Source organism: Gouania willdenowi, chromosome 7 (genome assembly GCF_900634775.1).
Source record: "Gouania willdenowi chromosome 7, fGouWil2.1, whole genome shotgun sequence".
NCBI classification, from domain to species: Eukaryota; Metazoa; Chordata; class Actinopteri; order Blenniiformes; family Gobiesocidae; genus Gouania; species Gouania willdenowi.
This window is the reverse complement of record NC_041050.1, coordinates 4,218,561-4,240,971: the sequence shown is the minus strand read 5'-3', so window position 1 is coordinate 4,240,971 and position 22,411 is coordinate 4,218,561. Positions and strand designations below refer to the sequence as shown.

At 39.9% G+C, this 22,411-nt stretch overlaps 1 protein-coding gene across 3 annotated transcripts in view; it reads right to left on the bottom strand.

Moving 5' to 3' along the window:
- The window catches only part of hspg2 (heparan sulfate proteoglycan 2), a 161,147-nt gene that overhangs the window by 73,413 nt on the left and 65,323 nt on the right, over positions 1-22,411 (bottom strand). For 2 of the 3 annotated variants that reach the window (XM_028453383.1, XM_028453384.1), the window contains 21 exons: positions 19,991-20,100; positions 18,733-18,791; positions 18,273-18,445; positions 16,750-16,788; positions 14,327-14,452; positions 14,000-14,200; positions 13,808-13,927; positions 12,606-12,737; positions 12,369-12,513; positions 11,284-11,441; positions 11,059-11,199; positions 9,346-9,509; positions 9,081-9,260; positions 8,787-8,983; positions 7,066-7,213; positions 5,696-5,823; positions 3,685-3,771; positions 2,319-2,380; positions 1,110-1,171; positions 367-507; positions 4-177 (listed from right to left, as the gene is read on the bottom strand). In XM_028453383.1, coding sequence (XP_028309184.1) covers positions 4-177; positions 367-507; positions 1,110-1,171; positions 2,319-2,380; positions 3,685-3,771; positions 5,696-5,823; positions 7,066-7,213; positions 8,787-8,983; positions 9,081-9,260; positions 9,346-9,509; positions 11,059-11,199; positions 11,284-11,441; positions 12,369-12,513; positions 12,606-12,737; positions 13,808-13,927; positions 14,000-14,200; positions 14,327-14,452; positions 16,750-16,788; positions 18,273-18,445; positions 18,733-18,791; positions 19,991-20,100 — 2,747 coding nt within the window. Of the gene's footprint in view, positions 1-3; positions 178-366; positions 508-1,109; positions 1,172-2,318; positions 2,381-3,684; positions 3,772-5,695; positions 5,824-7,065; positions 7,214-8,786; positions 8,984-9,080; positions 9,261-9,345; positions 9,510-11,058; positions 11,442-12,368; positions 12,514-12,605; positions 12,738-13,807; positions 13,928-13,999; positions 14,201-14,326; positions 14,453-16,749; positions 16,789-18,272; positions 18,446-18,732; positions 18,792-19,990; positions 20,101-22,411 lie in introns of all 3 variants that reach the window. The other variant, XM_028453382.1, reaches the window with a different exon arrangement.

Below are 22,411 nucleotides of genomic sequence, written 5' to 3'. Positions count from 1 at the left end.
CACCTTGTCTCCTCTGAAGCTCTCCGGCAGCACCCAGTAGTAAACATCGTTAGGGACGCTGGAGAAGGAGCGAAACACTATTTCAGAGGAACCTCTGGGTGAGACGCCGTCAGAGATGGTCTTGGTGTTGGCGCTGTTAGAGAGGGTGATGAGCTGCCAGTCGACTCCAACCTGAACCTGACACACACAAAGCATTCCTATGACTTAGGTACTGATATATTTATAAACTATAGAGCATAATTATGGACGAGCGAGTGATAACACACATTATACTCAAAAAACTACAAGTACCCATAAAAGCAACTCAATTACAGTAACGTGAGTAATCCATCATTTCCACCTCAGACTTCCAGCCTCCTGTCTCACCTGTTCCCGGCTCCAGGAGGAGCTGGCACACTGCTTGGTGACACCCATACAGAAGCAACGCATGCAGCCTTCAGGGTTGGCCTCTGATAGGTGGAAGAATCCAGGTTTACACTCGTCACAAAAACTACCTGCCACGTTGTTCTGCAACACACACACAGCAGCGTTAATTCCTTTGACTCATACTTTTCCCACTGTAGTTTTCATCAACCTAAACCTTGATTTACATTTAAAAAAGGAAGACTGACGAAAACTATGAACAACATGCATGATCTTTTTGACATTTTTTTTTGAACTGTCACGTTGACATGGGCCAGAGGTCCAAAAAAACACACAAAATGATAAGAAAAATACACAAAGTGACTCTAAAAACTAAGATAAGGAGATCAAAAATTTTAAATATACACAAAATAATAAAACAATATATAAAATCACAACAAAAGTACTCAAAAATGCTAAAAATGACAGAAAAAAAAACCACGGAATGACAACAGAAATATGCCAAATCACTTCATAAACACACAAAATCCTACTAAAAATACACAAAACGTGCACAAAAATGTACAATCTCTTTGTTCTTTCCTTAAATGGCAACGTTTATTGGGCTAGACTGGAGGCGCTGAATGTGGCTTTAAGTTTATTACATCTGTATTACAGATTATTACTTATTTGACTACTAAAACTAAATCAAAATAAATACAATGACGTGCTGTACAACAATGAACACGAACGGTCCGTTTCCTCACCTTGCAGCTGCAGGCTCGGCTGCTGGAGCTGATGCTTCCTCTGTTATCACATGTGCCGCTTTCTGTAGGACACACAGAGGAATAAGGCCAGCATTATGGGTGTAAGAAAAAAACCATTTGGTGATAGATTGCGATATTTCACCACGCGATTATCGTATCGATCCGAAAAATGTCCAAATCAATTTTTTTAAATCATGTTTGTTTAACAAAAAAACCCATTTAATTACGCTAACATATGCATAGCACGTAAACACCAGTGAACCACATCAGACCTTGTTAAACTATCTCACTCCTCAATGCATTTTAGCTGAAGTTGATTGCACTTTATTTTAATAAAACATACTGGACACTTTTATAGACGCATTTTTATTCATTTTTTAAAATTTAAGAACTTAACAGATTCAGAAGCTGTTGAAGAATAAAATGTTAAACTTTTTTGAAAAATGTATTGCTATGGCAATTACTCAACTTTCAAAGCAATTCTCAGTAATTGGTTTAAAACAAAGCAGTCATGCATCCATAGATAATACTGCACTTTTTTCTTGGGCTCTTTTAACTCCTGACTGTTGTTTTTTATTGTAAATACTATATGTAGTATCATGTTTGCTGTCATTAGTCAGTTTAATGACTGTCTCATTGTCCCCTGTTGCTTAACTTAACGCCCACAAACCATCAGTAACGCAGACTTTAAAACACTTTCTTTTACTTTTATCATTATTTCTTTATTTTTCTGTTTCCTGTAAAGCGGCTTTGAGTACCAAAAGCGCCATATGAAATTGATGCATTATTATTACTATTATCATTAACTGTATGTTAAATGATATTGTTCATCTGTATTAAGTTACGTTTACCTGCCTTAGGACAACGGAAGACATTTAGCTATTGTGCTAACTCCGGCATACTTATGTTGACGCTGTTTGCTGACACACTGATTAATATGTAATGTTCTAATTCATGGCAATGCACAGCGATAGTCAGCATATGAGGAGGAACGTGCACCTGGGGTTGTTCCTGCCACTCTGCATGCCTGAGCCATGACCTCATACTGTATAACAGGCTCACGCTACAGCGGAGCGAGGAAGCAGGTGAAGGTAATGATTACAAAGAGCGAAGTGATGTTGAGAGACAAACTGCAGCAGCGTCTGTCGCTTTACTGTCTGTGAACGAGGGATTGATGAACGTGAGAGTGACTGATGGATGTGAACTCACGGCCGCCAGGGACGCATTTTCCATTGGGCGAAAGTGGGTTGCCTTGGTAACCAGGGGCGCATCTGAAAAAGAATCACACACAAATGAGAAATCGTGAATTTAGTACAGTAGAATGATTCGTTTTTGCACACTTTTAGTAACTATATTCCTTCTTTCCAAAAGCAGTCTTTGCCAAAATGAGCGCAGTTCTAGCACGCCCTTGAAGCTCTAAGCTAGATTTAAACTCTTGCAAGTTAAAGGTATCGAGGACAATTTTCCCGAAAATTTAGAAAAGAAACACCCTCTGCACATGTGCAACGCTCTACCTGCTCAAGAGGGAACGCCTACGTGTGCGAGAGAGCGTGCACGAGCCCAGTTTTCCTCGTGCACAGCTCTGTTTACACGTTTGAGTCGGCATTGGTCATACAAGCTTACCTTTCAAAAGAAGATTTGCATTTTTCCCACTTTGTCAGACTAGCCGCCGGCAAGTGGAAATCAATTTTCAAAGGACCCAGCGTGCACCGGGCACGAGCACAGCCTTACGTAAACATATCATCAGAATAGACTAATAGTCTTAATCTTGTGTCGAGTTTCATGCAATTTTTGCACGTTCTTATTTTTCTTCCATTTTCAGCTTCCAATATCTCAGAAACTACATCACATAGGAAACTGAAACTTGGTATAGTAATACAGCTCCACCTCCTCTCTCAGAATATACAAAAAGATCTGCTGTACATTCTATCAGGTGGACATGTCAGCTCCTCAAAATTGGAAAAAATGTTGCCGGGATTTGGGTCTGGAACTTAGCAAATGTCTCAGCTCCCTGTATTTAACACACTGCTCACATCACTAATGATTAGTCACATATATGCATTGGTTCTTGGGTCTCTGAGACTCCCTTTTTTTATCATTTCCTGAGATATTGGAAGCTGAAAGTGGAAGAAAGTCAAATTAAACTAAATTGATCATATCTCAAAAAAGTATTCATCTGATCCAGTCTTTTTCAGACCCAAATATGTGGGATGTCCTGTATTTTTTTTTAAATGACATGAAATGACCCTACAACTAATGCTGCAATCAGTAAAACTGGCATTTATAGTATTTACAATGAAAACATTAATATTTGTGTGATTTTTATGCCTTCCAATGAACTTTTTCAAGTAGGAGATTGGATAGAGTTCCAAGTTGCCTTCAACGTAGCGTTATTGCTCTGTTTCCACACATGCTCACGCCCCATCAGCTCAGGTGTAACGATAAAGAAATAGACCATCATCGACTATATGACTTCTACCGCACCAACATTCTTTGTAATCGATCCACTGTATCCAATTCTCTCCAAAAACCACTTATAATCTGTCTGTATTGTGAGGAACTGATGTTTTCTTACCTTTCACAGCGTCGTCCTGTGTAACCAGGCCTGCAGGCGTCACATGTTGGCTGCTGGTCAATGTTCAGGAAGCAGGTGTCAGAGAAGCTGGAAAAACCAAACAGAAGAAGAGCTCAGATTTTCACAGCTGTGAGGGTCATGGGTAGTACATGTAATAAATAACCAGGCTCAGTGTCATCACTGACATCTGCTCTGTGCTATGCAGACTGTGTTTGTACTGTACACTGAGGGCCGGTTTCACTAAGATCTGAAATAAAAAAGTGGTAAACCAGGTCAATAAATCTTTTAGTGACACAGTTTTCTCACCTGCTGCGAGTGATTCACTAAGAATGCAGCAATAATTAGTGCACGAGCAGAAGTGGAGCAGACCGCCCTGTTTAAATGAGTGTTTTGCTCGTTCAATGTGGAGATGTGAGTGCACACACAAACACACAATGAGATTTAAGGAAGTTAAATTGGAGGAAGATGGACTTCTCTGTCTGCTGCACAAACATGTAATAATGTAGAAAACTAAATAAACAAATAAAAATGTTTTTTTTTAAACAACACCTTAAAAACCTAATGCTATTTTTCCCCCTAATTTAATGTGAGTGCTTCGTCACATCCTGTAACCTTGCTCTGATCAGTCCATACAAAATAGGCAGATTTGGACAGAAACCATCCTATTGATCTGTTGACACCATTGATCTGAGTTAATACAGTAACACAGTCTGTCAATCAGTCCGCAGATGATCTGGAAGATGATGTACTGATCATCTGAGCTCCTCAGTAGCGATGTGTCACCACCACACTCACATATGGGCTCTTTGTGCCATCATGCGTAACTACGCATCTCTGATCAGCTGATTGTGGTCTGACGTCGACGCGACACAAGACTTTGACGGTGAAAACATGGAGAGAAAGACAGGAGATCACTGAAGCTGTGTTCGCAGCGACATCGATCCGTGATCATATTCATGGATCTCCGCGCACAGCGATCCTCTGGCTCTGCACCGCAGCGAACACACACACGGAAACACACGGACTGCAGGCATCCAGCTGTACACACTTTATTTTCTCTTTCAATGGAGGTTAATATTGACTATTAATATTACTTCATTCATTAATTTGCATTTCCTCCTCCTCCCTTTTGCTCCCCTAGTGAGATCTGCCTAATATAAAGATTCATTAGAGAGAAGCGCTAAATGGATAGAGGGTGCTCTGGAATGTATAGTAGCAGCTAGGCCTGGGCGATTTTGCTTAAAAAAAAAGAAAAATTCAATTTTCGATTCGATTTTTGATTTTTTTTTTTTTAAATGCACTTACTGCAGACATCAGATATATTGTCAAACGTGCAACTTTGGGTGATTGTCCTCAAGAGTTAAAATGCATAGAACAATCCCAAAATAAAAAGTAAATGATTCTCTGTCATTGAACAATTTCAAGCTTTAACCAGGTTTAAGCAAAAGTGCAACAGCAACTTCACAGTAGCTTCAATTTTCTGATTAAGAAATCATATAACTACATATTTTATAATATATAACATTACAATTAAAAACATAATAAACTCTTCCCTTAGCATCTCAGCATAGTACGAATAAAACATTAAACATGCCTGTAGCACACATATAGCCTACTCAAAGGGTAAACAAATGTAAACACATTGGTTCACATCGGAATGCGAAAAAGTCTGAAAAAAACTGTGGTGGGAAAAAAAAAAAATTATTTCAAAATTAAAAAAACAAACTTGAATTTGCAAAACAAAAGTTTTTATCTACAAATTCGATTAATTGATGAAATCAATTTTTTTGCCCAGCCCTAGTAGCAGTGTACTCCTGATTTCCTGGGAATGTACTCCTTATTAGCGGAATGACGTTTGCTCACGTTTTAATACACCTAAACCCTGAGTGTGTATGTGTGTGTGTGTGTGTGTGTGTGTGTGTGTGTGTGTGTGTGTGCGTGTGTGTGTGCGTGTGTGTGTGTGTGTGTGTGTGTGTGCGTGCGTGTGCTTTGGGCTGGTTGGGGAAGTTACCGGCGTGACGTCTCAGTGTACGGACACGGGCAGGGCTTGCAGTCATCAGGGCGACCTCGACTTGGGTCCCCAAAGTAGCCGTGTCGGCACTTATCGCACCGAGGCCCCTCAGTGTTGTGCTGGCAGCTCTGAGGTCAGAAGGAACACTTTGTTTATCCAGTGGAAGAAGCGAGACTGCAATAACTTTCCAAACATACCCAAGGTCATCGACCAAAAGCCCAGATCTACCTTCTTTGGATGTTTGAAACCAGTTGAAAGAGAAAACCATCCAGTTTTATGCAACTATAGCACAAATTGACAAAACAAATTGCTTACCCTGCTGCTTAAAGGCTTATAGATGTTTGGGTATTTTTACAGAGTTAAAATCAGGCCAAAATCTAAACACACCAAAGATTCAAAAACAAACTCAGAAGTACAAAACCACACATCCTTCAAGCACAAAACAGGGTAGATTTTGGTATATACGACTGAATCAATGAAAACAATAAATGAGCTTAAACAATAACAATTGTGTCTATTATTTTCGTCACTGAGTGCTTACGTAATGTTCAATATGAATAAAGAAAAGTACGATTGCATTGTTCACAAAGCACTAACTCTAATATAACTAAGCTGTATTCATGCTTTTCCAGATTTATTGTAAACTTTCGAAAACAAATGTGTTTCTGTGTCTTCAGAAAAATAAAACAGCACTTAGTACAGAACATTCCAGAGAAGTGGAAACAGTGTAAAATAGTTAGAACATCTGTTGCATAAAATAAATAGACCAACTGATGAAGCTGAATAAACGCAATCAAGTCCCAGCACTAATTTCTACACAACACTGTAGGGATTTAACAGCAGTGTCTTTTTGTTCACTTAGAAAACTTGTCAATCATTTTTAATTTTGTTTATTTATCAAAGGCTGATTAATAGCTTGAAGTCTGAAAGAAAATCTAAATTTCTTATCCACACAGGGGATAGGGAATAAATCTAGACTATGACACAGAAAAACACCAATAAAATGGAAAATTTTGGAGGAAATTAGGACAATATATAATATATCGTACTTATGATACAAGAAATATTGTCCACTACAAAATATCTAATCCATTTGTACATAAGTCCCAGAATTTCCAACTCAAACCTCCTCAAAGTACGTCTTAGAAAGCAATCCAGGTTATTTTCAGGCAAAAAAACAGATCTCAGTGTATTATAATAACCATGGTGATGGGTTTAAGAGACTTAACTTAAGATCATAAACATCTTTTGATTTGATTATTTAGCACATAAAGTTACAAATACCAGTTACTGTACCTACAACAGAAATGATGCAACAATGATGAGGAAAAAAAAGCTCCTAAAAATGACAAAGAAGTCAAAAGTTTTACCAGACAGTTTCCACTGATTGGATCGCAGGCGGACGCGTGTCCGTTACAGTTACAGCCAGTGCACGTGCCCAGATAGAGACCCCCAGGGACGCGATCAAACCCATAGGAGCACGTCTCACAGGACAGGCCTGAGTATCCAGGAGGGCATCTGGGAGAGACAATCACAACTTCAATGAGATAAGAATGTATTACATGTAAAAGTAAACATGAAACAGATTAAAAAAGGAGAAGATAATTAAATTAATATAAAAAAGCAGGCATTCCTACTTTAAAAAACACAAATATCCTTCCTTCCTTTCATTAGTAAATCACAGGGTGCGTCTGAATATTCCCTCCTATCTCCTTTCCTATCCACTTTTCCTTAAGCCTTGGAAGTTTTTAAGTGGCAGCCATGATAAGGAGCGTTCCAATTCTCTAAAAGCTAAGGAAAGGAGGCTCAATGCTTCCTTTGTAACCTCCTTTAGCATAAGAAACACTGATGCAGCCTTTACCAAAGGAGACGAGATAATGCTGCCCCACAATTCCTTGCGGCAGCGACAACATTTAAAGGAACCCGCTGATCAGAGCATTCAAGGAAACTCACAATGACATAAAATAAAGCAGTCTGTCATTCAAAAAAAAGGGATCAGAGACATTTTAGCCACATTATGTTTTATTAAACATATCATTAACCTAGGAATGCTTTGTGTGGTTGTACATGTGTATGTCTACAACGTTATGTAGGCCGATATCTTCAATAAATGTAACAATTTCATAAAATCCTATTTATTTTGGATTAATGTTGATTAGTGAGTGGAGTAAGTGTGAGCAACCATTCTCAATGTGACGTTCTTTTAGTTTCACTTCTTCCTCTTTTCCTTTGATTTACATTCAAACCTTGTGATAATTGAGATCATATCAGTTAGAGCTGGGGTGTCAAACTCATTTTAGTTCAGGGGCCAAATACGGACTAGTTTAATCTCAAGTGGGCCTTAGATTATATGAGTAATTTTATCATTCATGTGCCCTAGTTGTCACTTCCATGTATAATAGTATTTACAGTATGCAAAACACATGACAATAGCCAAGCAATAAGTGACAGATATCAGTCCCTGCAGGATCTTGAGTTCATTTTGTGACAAATTTATATTTAATTTGGGGAAATTTTGGGGAATAATTTGAGGATTAATACTTACAACAATCTGAGATTACAAATGACTGCATCATGTGATATAAGCGTGGGAAAACTGTAACACCTAGGGGGAAATGTGCAGTTTCATTGAATTTGTGTATTTGGAGGTATGAGATATCAGATTCACACAGTGATTCATGTTTTTCCCTGCCATTTTCACTTTCTTTCAGGGGCCAAATTGGGAGCTTTAAAGGGCCAGATTCGGCCCTCGGGCCTTGAGTTTGACACACGTGGGTTAGAGGCACAGGGGAAAGTGTTATAAATGCACTATTAGTCGTCCATTTCTGGAAATTTGTAGTTTTTTCACCACGGCAGACGTCAAATTAATTTGTCACTTAGTGGAAGTGCATCTGATTGTCAAAAACAGCGTGATGACCTTTCCCTAACTCCTTTAAGAAGTCTCCTAAGACCCTTCCTTAACCCAGTGGATGACGTCACAGGGTGGATAGGAAAGGAGATAGGAGGGAATATTCGGACGCAGTCACACACTGGCCGCATAATCCGTCTCATCACTTCCTTCCTTTTTCTTTTCTCTTGATGTTTTCTTTACCTGCACTCTTCGACTTCCTTTGCGTGACCGCGGATGCTGAACTCCCCGGTTGTGGTATCCATGACGATGTCGCTGAGTCCCACGCTGACCATGTGGTTGTCATAAATGGTGCGAATGCTGATGCTGTCCAGGTTAGCGAGCGTCATCATCAGCTCCTCCCGGGTGACGGGACGCCCGTTCGAATGCTGCCAGTTGTCCTTAACAAACAAGGGTGAATGAAAAATCTTGGTATGTTTTGGACCAAACTGGTGCTTTCAGTGTTTCACATGTGATTATTTTAATCCACAGCCTTACCTCTGTGAACCGGATCTCTTTCTGGTTGACCACAATGGGAGGGGTGACACCACCTCTGCGGTAAACCAGCCGGCGTCCATTTCCAACCAGCATCACATCTGGCTTCTCCACAATCTCAGACAGCCCACGGGCCAGCGTGTACCGGACATTAAACTTCAGCATTCCTCCATACGAATCAATCTGAGAATAGATCAAATGATGTTCAGGTGAAGAAGTGACTCTTAGACAAAGAAAACAATAAACTTGCACAGGGATTAGTGTTTACTTTGTTGCCAAGAAACTGCCGAGGCAGCGTCCAGAAGGAGTCGAGGTTGAGGAAGCGGCGTGACAGATCGACGAGCTGGAACTCTTCCATCTCGGGGTTAATAAGGAGTTGAGTGGATGAGAGAGGAGGAGTGCCAGGTCTGGAGGGGTACGTGACATTTACTCCTGCAATGAGTAACAGCACGGAATGGGTTTTTAAGTGGACAAATGCATGAGAAGGAAAAAAGAAGGTATTAAGGCCAAACTCTGGGCGCTGTCCTTATCCTCACTTTGTCATGAAACTACTATTCCTTTACAATAGCTGAGACATGTCGTTCCTATGATGATGTGAAAATCAGAATCAGAACGAATGAGAAGCAGAAAAAACAATTGGACTGGACTGGCAGAAAAATGTATTCTGGATTCTTGAGCAAAGCCCTTAATGAAGTTATATGTATGACAAATGGATGATTCCATGTCATCTCAAGAAATTTCCCAGACATCCCACGCAATTTTTTGTTACCAATTATTCCATAATCATTCAATAGACACACTGTAATCACATGAATCCTTTTTGAGATATGGCCAATTTAGTGAGGAGGGGTATGTGTCGATTCTCGTGTCCTTATTTTTCTTCCATTTTCAGCTTCCAATATCTCAGGAACTACATCACATAGGAAACTGAAATTTGGTGTAATAATACAGCTCCACCTACTCTCTCAGAATATACAAAAATATCTGCTATACATTCTATCTGGTGGACATGTCAGCTCCTTAGAAAAAAGTGAGTGTGTTTGGGTCTGGAACATGTTTGGGCCTTCAGTAAATAACAGCATATGTCTCAGGTCCCTGTAAGTCAATCAGCTTAGAGCTATGAACATAGACTGTTCACATCACTAATGATTAGTTAGTTAGTTTTACTATTTTCATTGGTTATGACTGCATGTGGGAATGTAAGAAAAAGATTGACTTCTGCTTAAATTGATATTATAAAGATTAAAGATTTTTCTTTATGTGACTCCTTCATTTTTATGTTGGGCCCCAACTTTTGAGTTATTTCACCAAATTGAAAATCCTTTCCATGAGGCCATTGCAGCTTGACTCTGTGTCTTAAAATGATTTATTGTTTATTCATTTTTCACTAGCGGCATTAACATTTAAAAACCATTGCATCAGAAAAAAAAATATTTTTGAAAACAAAACATTTATTCTGAACAAATTTCTAATGTTCTAAATTTTCTCTTTTTTTTGGGAGGGATTTTTTGATTTGTTGAAATTACATGACGTAAAGAAAAATGTAAAAAAATTTACAAAAAAAGAAATGAATAAAACAAACAGTAAATCAAACTGTCCCAATCCCAGCTGTGTCCTTATTGCCCTGTTAGGAAGTGAACAATCAAACACTAACAATGATAGGAAGGGCCAACATCAGAAGAACAGGAAGTGACATCACTGCAAAACGCTGGCCTGACACACGTCAGATAATCCTCAGGCGACTTTTCTGGCAACCTCAAATGTACAAACCAAGACATTTAAAGCAGACACCTGGTTCTTCATGAAAAGTAATAGTGATCAGACTGAATGATCGTCAAACACTGGAGGTTCCCAGAAGTAGAATGGTTCCGCTATCAGGCTCCCAGTTTCTGTACTGGGTCCCAGGGTAGACTTTAATCATGGTTTTCTTCTGATCATAAAGATCATTTTATGCAAAGATTTCAATGATTTTTGGACAAACCTTTGAAATCTTCTTCCTGGTTGAAGCGCAGGCTGATCTGGTTGCGGTAACGTCCAGTGTTTTTACAGTTCTTGGAGACGCCGGCGCAGAAACATGACACGCAGCGGCCATTCACCGTGAAATGACCATCCGGACAATTTCCTGGAGAAGACGAGAAAACGAACCAAGAGTTTTTATCACAGGTCATATTTAGTTTCTCTACTGTGAATGAGGGTCTGTCAGTACCTGGATTTGGACTGGATGTTAGCGTTAAAACTCCATCAGGAATGCCAAACACCAAGCCTTTAGCATTGATGGCCTCGCATGTGTACGCCCCCTGATCCCCCTCCTTTACGTCACGAATGGTCAGAGTGCCACGCCCATTCTCAGTGGTCATTGAAATCCTGGGAAGGCAAAGATTTATTTCATTTTCTGTACATTTTCTTGAAGAGTTCTTGTTGCAGTGACTGGAAAAACTTCTGAATCTGTGTTTTAAACACACTTTAGTTCAAGGGCCACATTCAGACGGCTTAGTTTTATCTCTGGTGGGCCACACCAGAAAAAGGTAAATATAATCAATGAAACTTTATTTATATAGCACCTTTCTTACAAATTCAATTGTAGACCAAAGTGCTTCACAGAACTTGCTGACGTGATTGACAAAAAAAAAGGTTGAGCGACTATTACACAAAGAAGTAATTTAATAAAATAATTAGAAAGATGACTGGGGTGAGGCTGTGTAGAGTTTTAAAAAAATGTTCAAATAGGAGTAACATGTGCTCCCCTTCTGGTTTTGGTCAGTGCTCTTGCTGCAGAAGTTTGAATGAGCTGGAGTCGATTCATTGTAATTTTTGGTAAACCAGAGATGAGAGCATTACAGTAGTCAAGCCTGTTAGTGATAAAAGCGTGCATTAGTCTCTCAGTTTGGCTCAGACAGAAAAATGGTCTGGTTTTTGTAATGTTTTTCAATGATTAAATCCAGTTTTTGTGACAACCCCCCCCCCACCCCACACACACACACACACACACACCTCCTCCCACCCTCCACCGCCACCCGTGAGCCTTAGTAGTGTGCAGGGTTTATAGTAATAGTCATGAAGCATCAAAATAAGACACAGTAAAATGAAATTATCCAACTGCAAATGTAAAGTAATTTGCCTCCGTTTGTCAGCTGCAGATCACATGGCATTAGTGTGACGTCAATAGCAGGTGGAGCAAGATTAGGATTGACATGAGATATCAATGTTTTATGTGATTGGGTTTGAAAACTGATCTGATTTTATTTTAAATTATTAACTAATACAATATGATGAAAAATAGATCTAACTCACCTGCTGCTGGCTGGGATGTGCCCCCAGTTTAGTCTCCAGGTGATGATGGGCGTCGGCACTCCAACAGCTTGACAGGTAAACGTCACCGTGGCCCCCCGTGCCACCTGGATGGACTCTTCCGGGGGGCTCGTTACAGAGGGAGGAGCTAAGTGGAAATACACGCACATGTGAAGTGAAGCTAAGGAACGCCTCAGAGTCAGAGGAAGCACATGTCACTGCTGTGGTCGTTTCACTTACTGCAGCCGTACTCATCTGAGCGGTCGGGGCAGTCGGACTCCTCGTCACACTGGTAACTCGCTGGGATGCAGGTGCGATCGCTCAGGCATTCAAACTGTTCGGGGCCACACCTGTCGCCGGGTCTCTTGGTGGCTGTCCAGATGTTCAGAAAAAGTGTTACATTGTCCCGACTATGAGAGCCATGTTTTACACAGAAAGGTAAGATGGTTGAGTGATAGTGATGTATTAGTTGATGAAAGACTGTGTGGTACAAGATCCTTCCATCTAACCCCAAAAATGCCAACATACAATACCCTCCAATAGTATTGGTACACCCATCGGTCACATGTTCCAACATGATCTTAAAACCCAAATCTCTTCAGTATACAACGAAAACAAAGGAATTGACCTTGCCATCCCAATACTTTTGGAAGGGACTGTAGCTCCCAAGGTGTCATAATTTAGCGAACAACACTTAATGACAGCCTTCGTGACACCTTATTCATGATAATGACAGCGTAATGTCGGCCTTATGTATAAAACTTCAAATGTTACCACTTATTTTGTTATGTGGACATTCTGTGTTGTGTTTTTGTTCGAAACATTAAAACAAATGTGTTTCTCCTCCACATTGGAAAAAAAGAAAAACTAATGAAAAAGAGCGGAAAGAAGTAAAACGTACAACATTTGCCCCCTTCATGAATAAAATCAAGATACAGTCATTGACAACTCATTTGAAATCACAATACAGTTAAACTTCTGTCTCATATTTCTTCAACATTTATTTTTATATTTTAAATGTTTTTGATGATTTGATCATAGTCTGACCTCCTGAATTCAAATCCACCTTTATTTTGTCCTCGCAAGTTAGAATTACTTTCTCTCTTGATGATTTTTTTTTAAATCAGATTTGCAGGTGTCAGATATTTTTAAATGAGCTTTCTGCCAATCTTCTTCAAAATTCCTGAAAAAAGTTGTCTGAAAAAATGTAACCTTAACAAATTATTTAAAAAAATGACATAACTTGCTGGAATTACTAAGTGGAAGTCAAGGGCACATCAAAGCGATCAGCAGACGGATCTGAAGAAAACTGGCAGTTGACAGTTGAAACATGTCAGAAGATCAAAGTAAATTTTCTGAAAGAAGTCGTCTGAATAAATGGAACCTTAACAAATTGCTCGAAAAGACAATACAGTCAGAGTTCTCTATAACACCAAACTTACGACAATCTGTTTCGTCCGAGTTGTCCTGGCAGTCGTTGTCGCCATCGCATCGCCACAGCTTGAGGGCGCAGCGACCATTTTTACACTTGAACTCATTGGGTTCACAGGGAGACGGAGTTCCTGTGGAGTGGAAACGGGATGATTGAAGAATGCAGTATTTTCTGATTGTGTGCACAGAGCTGTGATATTTACCACATCTGAACTCGTCGCTCCCATCAGAGCAGTCTCTCTCTCCGTCACACACGTGGTCTCGAGGGATACACTCGCCGCTTTGGCACGTGGCTTGATCTGCTCTACAGGGACCAGGTGGACTGGGAGGACGTAAAGGCTTCTTACTGGGGGTGGTGGGAACGTTGGGACTGATGACCACAGGGGGAGCGGGCCGTTGGAAATCTACAACCACACTTATGTTAAACTCTAAGTCTGCTTCTGTAACTGAACGCGTCACACAGCCATGCATCAGGATGGAAGCCAATGTTGTTACGAGCTGCCAGCCAATCAAAAACTACCGCCACTCACCACAATTGGTCTCGTCACTCATGTCCCTGCAGTCTGGTCTGTTGTCACACAGGTATTCCATCAGGATGCATGTTCCATCACCACACTTGTGCTCATCGGCCATGCAGGGTCTTAAACTGGGGGTTACTATGGGGGAGAGGCAGAGGGGAGGGGGGGTGGTCCAGGAAGGAGGTGCATCAAACGCATGCAGGTCGAGGCCATCCTCTACTCTCACATCACATCACAGCACAAATACCAAAACAATGTGGTACAAAAAAACTAACAAAAAAAAAACTATGACCACAACTACTTCTGGACCTGGGATGAAAAATGTGTAAAAATACTGACACAACATTTTTGACAGAGAAACACAAAAAAACACACAAACACAAACAAAACAGGGAAGACAAAGCTAGACTCAACAGGATAAGAAAAGGATTCAAACTGATGGTTGGCGATATAGTGAATAAACTTGATATATCATGGCTTGTTCCATGCGAGAGGTATGAAATGACTATGTATCGCAACCATCAAGTACAAATTGTCACATAAATGCTTTGTCATCGGCTGGGATTTTCTCACTCTGACGACACACTAAGCTGCGCACTCTCCTGCCCATCCAGAAAACTCTCCTGCGTGCATGTGTATTTGTGTATAAGGAGAGATGGGAAGAGAGAGCGAATTTGCAAGTTATGTGAATTTATTGGAAGATGGACACGGACGACTTGGTTCCGAAGATGCATCAAAATCGTGATTGGAAACGTAATAGAATTGTGAGGTTCCTTAGATGGCACATCCTTAATATAAGGGGCTACTTGAATCACCATATTGGTGTCATTTTATGCCCCAAAGGGTTGAATTCAACATTCGTACAGTGATTGAGAGGAGAAATTAAAATATCGAGATATAAATCGTATATCGTGATTTAACCCAAAAATATCGAGATACTGGTTTTAAGCCATATCGTGCTGGCCTAACTCAAACCCGACACCCATCTTATACCACATGATCCAGACCAGGGGTGCCCAATGCATCCATCGCCATCTACCGGCCGATCGTGGAGGCATTTTGTCTCTATCGCGCTTGTGGGCCACAAGTCTTCCTAGATGAATGAGAACGGCACAGTTACGTATATCAGAAATGAAACCTAATAATTTAGCTTCTGACCACAATTTGAGGGGGCGCTAGAGTAACAATTTGTCCATTTCGTTTGTAATTTTCCACTTCCTCTCTCTCTCGGGTACCATTGTAACGTTCTAGCATTGTAACGATAAAAATGACAATAAATAAACACCATGTCAGCCTAATCTTTTTTATAGATTAAGATTAAGTTGGGATGGATGAATGGTGACGTTAGCTTTATGCTAACATTTGTTTCACATGATCTAGGCATCTTACCGTAAAGCAAATCAGTGGCTCTTTGTGGTTTGATGACAATAAGCCCTGTACTTTTTACTTGGTTTCTTCCTTTCATGAAGTCGTTAGCATTAGCGCTTGGCCCGGTCTTAGCATGCTTTAGTCCAGTTTCCACTTCATAATCAATGCTGCAGGTACATCTCTATTAACGTGTTTGTGGGAACTTTGGGTGGATCTGGTGGAGGAACTTGGACTGGTTCACTTTGTTGAGTGTCTGGCTGATGCACACCGCGAAGCTCCCATGAACAGAGCTTCAGAGAATAAAAAACTTGGAGGCAATTTTGGCCCGTGGAACAAGGTTTTTGGGGCATCCTCGGCTAAATTGGGGCCAAATGACCCGTGGCCCTCGCTAATTTCCGACACTGGGCGCACTTACATACAGTACGTCATCAATGGGAATTTATCGTTTCTTACCGGTGGGAATGTTTTTGACGATATATCGTAAACAGCAACATATCGCACATTCTTAAGTTACACATCTAGTGGAAATCCGGTGTAAGAGTTGTACTTAGACTAGGTAACTGGGAGAGATTGAAGGTTTCTTGAACCTTTCACTGAAGCAACATTGAGACATGAACAGTTTGAGGACAAACACAATCTGAAAGGATCTACAAAGACTAGACAAACACAGGGAAGGGCGAACAGACTAACAGAAGGCTCGGGTAGATCAGATAAAGCCATCCTTGTACTTTATCAGCCGCCATGCCAGATTACAACCTTGGTGGAGCTGGTTGGAATCAAAAAGTGGTCGAACATTTCAGGGAATAGCAGCATTCCTCATCACACTCATGCCATGCAAAGGTTCTTTGTATTCCTTGTGCACTACTGCACTTGAGGGAGCGCACTCAGCGGTCTACTTTACATCAGCGCCTCCATGCAAAACATTCCTCAGACCACATGATAAGTGCCCGTACGCTTCCAGGTAGAGATCATCATAACATTCGAAGGAAGGCAACGCTCCACTGCTCTCTAAACACACAAGCTTCTTCCTAGCGCTTTTTGGCTAAGTTACCATGCACAGTACAAACCTGGCACTGCTATTGGCTCCACAGCAGGCAGCGGTAGGGCTAGAAACCAGAAGGACACGTTAAGGTGCACGTTAGGCCTAAAGCTGTGATTGGAAGTAGCTTTGGCATACACGTAATGCTGTGCGATATAACAATAAATATTGTTGTGCTATATAAACGTCTACCGTGGCTTTTTATGTCTTAATTTTAATTCTTATTCCCCAAGAAAACCTTTAAAGGCAGAAAATTTTTAACTCCTTCTTAACTATTTCCTTTGGCCATTTTGAAACTTCCTTTGTCCCATTTTAGCCCAACACTTTTTTCAGACTTTAACAACCTTTTGCCAATAAATAACCCTTTTTTCCTATTTTTTGTCCATTTATGCAAGCTCTTGACACTTTTATCAAATTTTGGTCTTTTTGGAAATTTTTTGGGCCACTTTTCATCCAAATAAGCTAACTTTTGGCAAAAAATACCACTTGTTTCTTTTTTACCCTACATTTTGCCTCTTTTTGGCCATATTTTTACTTTTTCACATTTGATTGCCATATTCTGCCCATTTAACCTGGTTCCTCTTTATTTGCCCATTTTTTGGCCACTCTTGACTGCTTTTGACCCATTTTAGTCACTTAACACTCTTTTCTTGCCACGTTTTTGGCCACTTTTGGACCATTTTTGGCCACCTGTTACCATAACTGCCTCCATTTGCTCGTAAAAAAAAAAAAAAAAACCTAACTGACTAGACCGGCCCACTTCGGGTCGACGGCTCACCACGACGATGCTCACTATACCCAGATGGCCAGTCCACCCCTGCCCAGATCCTAGTTTACAGCACCGTTAGAGGAGAAAGCTGGTCCCGGTCCATGTGACTGAAATAGATCCTCCTAGCATAAGCCACCATCAGCTACTTTAGCGTGACAAAGATGCAGAAAATGGATACTATGGTATGCAGAGGTGAAACGCTGCTTTTATCGGCCAGACTGGGTCCCAGGGAGCGACCGGAATCATCAATAATTCTGGTTACAAAATGTGTCACTACAGCCAATACGACTCTTCAAGCAAAATAGCTGCAAACGTGTCTCACAAATGGAAGTGTTCATTTGTCTCCTGCTGCTCCAGAAGGACTTTTGGAGAATATCACCTAATGAAACCTCTACTATCAATATAATGTTTGACGGAGAAAAATTCATTACAGGTGCGATTTAAAACAATAGCAGTGGCCATTATTGTTGAGTTTTGCACCCCCATAGTGGCATTTCCACAAACAGATTTACAAATCAGAACACAGGTAACAACAGTATATGGAGCAAAATTATTATTTTTTAGGGATATTCTTTTTTATTTAGTTTCATATACAATAAAATATATAATGAATAGTAATTTTCCATTAATTTCATGTAATTCTAATGAAGAAATACTATATCAGGATATCGATATCGGGATATAAATCTACCTTTATCGTAATATAAAATTTTCTCCATATTGCACAGCACTACGTACACATATAAGTAAATAGATCACGTGTCATTTTCCTAAATCAATACCTTTTCCAAGGCGTCTGAACTGAAACCCCTGCACCGACGTGATGTAGGAGGCGATGGCTCCTTCTTTCACCACGTTGTAGAGCACGCTGCGGATCTGCTCATCATTGGTGTTGTAATCGGAACCCACGTCCAACTCCACAAACACGTCCACGCCGTCTTCTCGGATCATCTTTCTGCAGGGAGCCAATGAGAAGTGTTAGTTTCATCAAACTGAGGACCTTTGTTCCTGTCACCTAGACTTTTTCAACAAACTGAAACAGGGCAAGACACAGTGCAAACTAAAGCAGGGTAACTAAAAAAAATGACAAAACTCGCATTACATAATTAAAGAAACTATTTGAAGACAAGAAGATATGCTTTTGTTTTGAAAAGAGGATGCTTGATTTTTAACTTGAAGGGGGTCCCAGGACCATTTTACATTCCACTCGCAATGCATCATGGGGAGGACTTGTGGTCTTACTTGATGAGGACCACGCTGACAGTTTGCACTCCTGGAATCCTGTTGTATTCCGACTCAAGCTGGGAAGAGAAAACCACAATCAGTTTCATCCAATAATTACAGTGTCCGACCACCTGTTTTTGGCCCTGTTTACACAACAATGTTTTCAAGTGAAAACGCAAACGTTTTGTTGCCTTTTATCTGTCCGTTCACCCGTTAACAGCGTTTTGGTGCTTTTTCAAAACGGGCTCCAGAGTGGACGTTTTTGAGAACGCTTCCCTCTCCGTCTCCGTGTAAACAGAGAAACAACACTTTCTGTGTTACGGGAACATGTTCATTGAGGCTGCAGAGCCTCAGAGTGAAAAACACTGTGTGCATCACTATTTGGAATTTAACTGAACGTCTCTAACAAAGTGTTTATTTGCTTCACCATTACCAGCACCAGATTCTGACCACAATCACTGTGTTGCTGCACTCCTACTTTGAATATTTGCCTGAACCCAGAGTCTGGCTTAATTTTTTATCTTTTTAACACAGACTCTAGTTGGACTCGGCTCAGAAGCTGCGTAGTGAATGAACGGTCAGGTGATGTGTTTCAATAAACGTGAGAAAGATGCACAAATGTTTGCTGAGGAGGTGAATGAATGCTGTCCTCTGGTACATGAATAAATTGTGTCAAAATATGCATAAACGACTCGTTTTTGACTCGGTGTGGAGCTGTGTGTGTTACAGCAGTTAACCTCTACGTAGCATGGAGCGTCACATGAAGCTGTTTGTCATGTTTATAGATGGATTCAGAATGAATGACTAGTAAATAAAGCTCAGTTATTAAAGAAACTAATCTCGAATTACTGTATTTCACATGTGCACGCCATGCACAGATCTGATTATTTTCAGGCAGCAATGGGTTCAGGCTTAAAGAGAGACCAGCCTTATTGGGGTTTGGTCCGTATTCTGACGGCTACGTCTAATTTCTTCTAACTTTGTAGGTTTGATTAAAGCTCTACTCTTACTAGTGTTCAGAGGAAGTGTCTATGCATGGGCTTATTTTGCTTCATTGCTAAATCACACCACCATCTATTGGCCTGGCATGTATATTACATAGTTTTCATGTAAACAGAGATCATTTTGAATGATTTTTGATTGTGTGGATGTGGAACTTTTAGAAAAAAAAATGTAAACAGAAGTAAAACGTTGTCGTGTAAACAGGGCCTGAATCTTACAAGAACATGAAAAGTCTGGATGACTTTTTAACAGAAAGAAGGAATTTGGGACATACCGTGTCCACCACAGAATCAGAAACCTCAGTGAAAGCAGCAGAGAAGATGTCCTCCAGTGCTGAGCTGTAGACCAGGGAGTTGGTGAAGTTGACCAGAGCTCTGTAATAAACTAGAAACACAAAAAGGACACTGTCAGGTGTTTATTAAGAACACAATGCTATGCTGATTGGCTAGATTAGGACTACGGCAAGTGTTCGTGAGAGATTTTACAAGATTCAACTGAAGAAAAAATTAAAGCAGCTACTCTATATCCAATCTTGTGCGGTTGGTTCTGCACCATGTGCAAATATTTTACTTTTTTTTCTGTATCGTAGAAGTGTAAAATGATGGGGAATACACACAGAAAGAGACACATTTGGTATTTTTCGTCAACATATTGAGTGTGTGAAGCCCTGCTAAGACTTGGCGACAGATCTCTTGATCACAGAGGACATCAGAGCTGGAAAGTGAGTAGGAAGTGAAGTCAGCATCATGACTCTCCTAGCAGCTGCAGACCAAGGATCAGTCAAACCCTGCCCTGTGTAAAATAAATTAACTTACATCAACACACAGGCAGCATTGTGTGTGGATGCACGGTAGGTTCATATCTAAGAATTTCCAGCAGAGTTTGCATGTTCTCTTCGAATGGTGGATTCAATTATTGGATAAACAATCAGAGGTATAAAGAATACTGATACTCAAGTAGAAATACTGTTACTTGACTGAAATTGTACTCAAGTACAAGAAAGTCATACATAAAATACTCAAGTACAAGTAAAAAATAATAAATATTGCCACAGTTCCCTTGCATACAATAAATATCTCATGTAAAAACTTTAAAAGGAAGAGACCAAATCTACCACAATTAGAACTTAATTCATTTTCCACAAAGGCGTCTGTATAAAAATAAAAGGTTTGTCAAAATTTTAAATAAAATAACACCAATGAATTCAATTCAAAACTAAAATATTATAATTCTTGAAGAAACTACAAATAAGGATGCAGGTGCTGGCATGCATCGCACTAAAGTAGTTTAGCATTAGCATTAGCTATATTAGCATTAGATAGCATTAGCATTTACCTAACATTAATCTAGCATTAGCGTTAAGAAGCATTGACTAACATTAGCATTAGTATAAAATTAGCATTATCTGGCATTAGCCTAATGTTAGCATTAGGCTAGCAATAACATCAGTCGAGCAATAGCATTAACCTAGTAATAGCATTAGCCTAGCATTGGCATTAACCTAGCATTACCACTAACCTAGCATTAGCTAAGCATTAACCTAGCAATAGCTGAACATTAGCAGAAAGATTGAAAAAGGTTGAAAAAAGTTTAAATGGGTTGAAATTGTTGTCTGGTCATTTCATTTTTGTGTAGTTTCACAATGTCTGTTGATCATTTAAAACAAAAAAAATTTATAATTTACTTAATTAAAGGTTGGGTGTAAAAATGAAACAAATTATTTTACTTCTTTTAAAATGTACGTAAGTACAAGTAAAATTACTGATTAGAAATATACTCAAAAAAGTACATTTACCCATAAAAGCAACTTAATTACAGTAGCATGAGTACTTGTAATCCGTTATTTTCACCTCTGTTAACAATGAATGGAATTCTTTTTGAATTGTTGAAGTCACACAAAAATTGCTGTGTTTTCTTACTTATCTTTATCAGATTTCCAGATACACATAACACAAGGGTTACACATTGTCACTGGAAATCATTCACAGGTTGAATCAAAGAAGTTCTAAATCTGATACTTTTGTAAAAAAAAAAAAAATACTCCAGAGTACAATGACGATGAACCACGAGGGACCAACGTGTTCCATTTTCATTCTTTATCGTTTCCTTTTCTCCACCAGAGGCACATTAGGGTGGAGGAGGTTTAATATTGTGAACAGTCCCAGAGTCGCTTCCAAAGGGTGGAGAAAAGCAGATGATTCTAAAACTTTGATTTTTAGTTACAGCTGCTTGTTTTTGATGCTGTAACTCAAACTGTAGAACGTTGATATATGTGTCAGCAGTAAAAAAAAGCAGTAGATGAATAACTGAAGGTGAAGCGAGTCAGTGACTCACTGACTCACTTCTCCACAGCGAGTCACTAGTAGCCTGATGCATGTCTATGCGTTCCCAGAGATGGTAAAGCCAGAGAAATTTGCCCACAAAATACTTGAAAGTCTCATCAGTCCAGAAAATGTTCGCTAACTTCTACACACACACCAGTCACTGCTTCACATCTGCATGTGATGTTCTGCCTCGTTGGTGAACTCCATACTCACACAGAGCAAAATGAAACAGATGTTCTGGTGAAACCAACCCTAGATAAATCAAAGCGAGCCAGGACTCGCTGGTTTGAATGTGTCCTTGTGGTGCATTCATAACGACGGATCCAAGAGCGGTTAGAACAGGACAATCTAGAGCGGCTGTTTCTACTGGT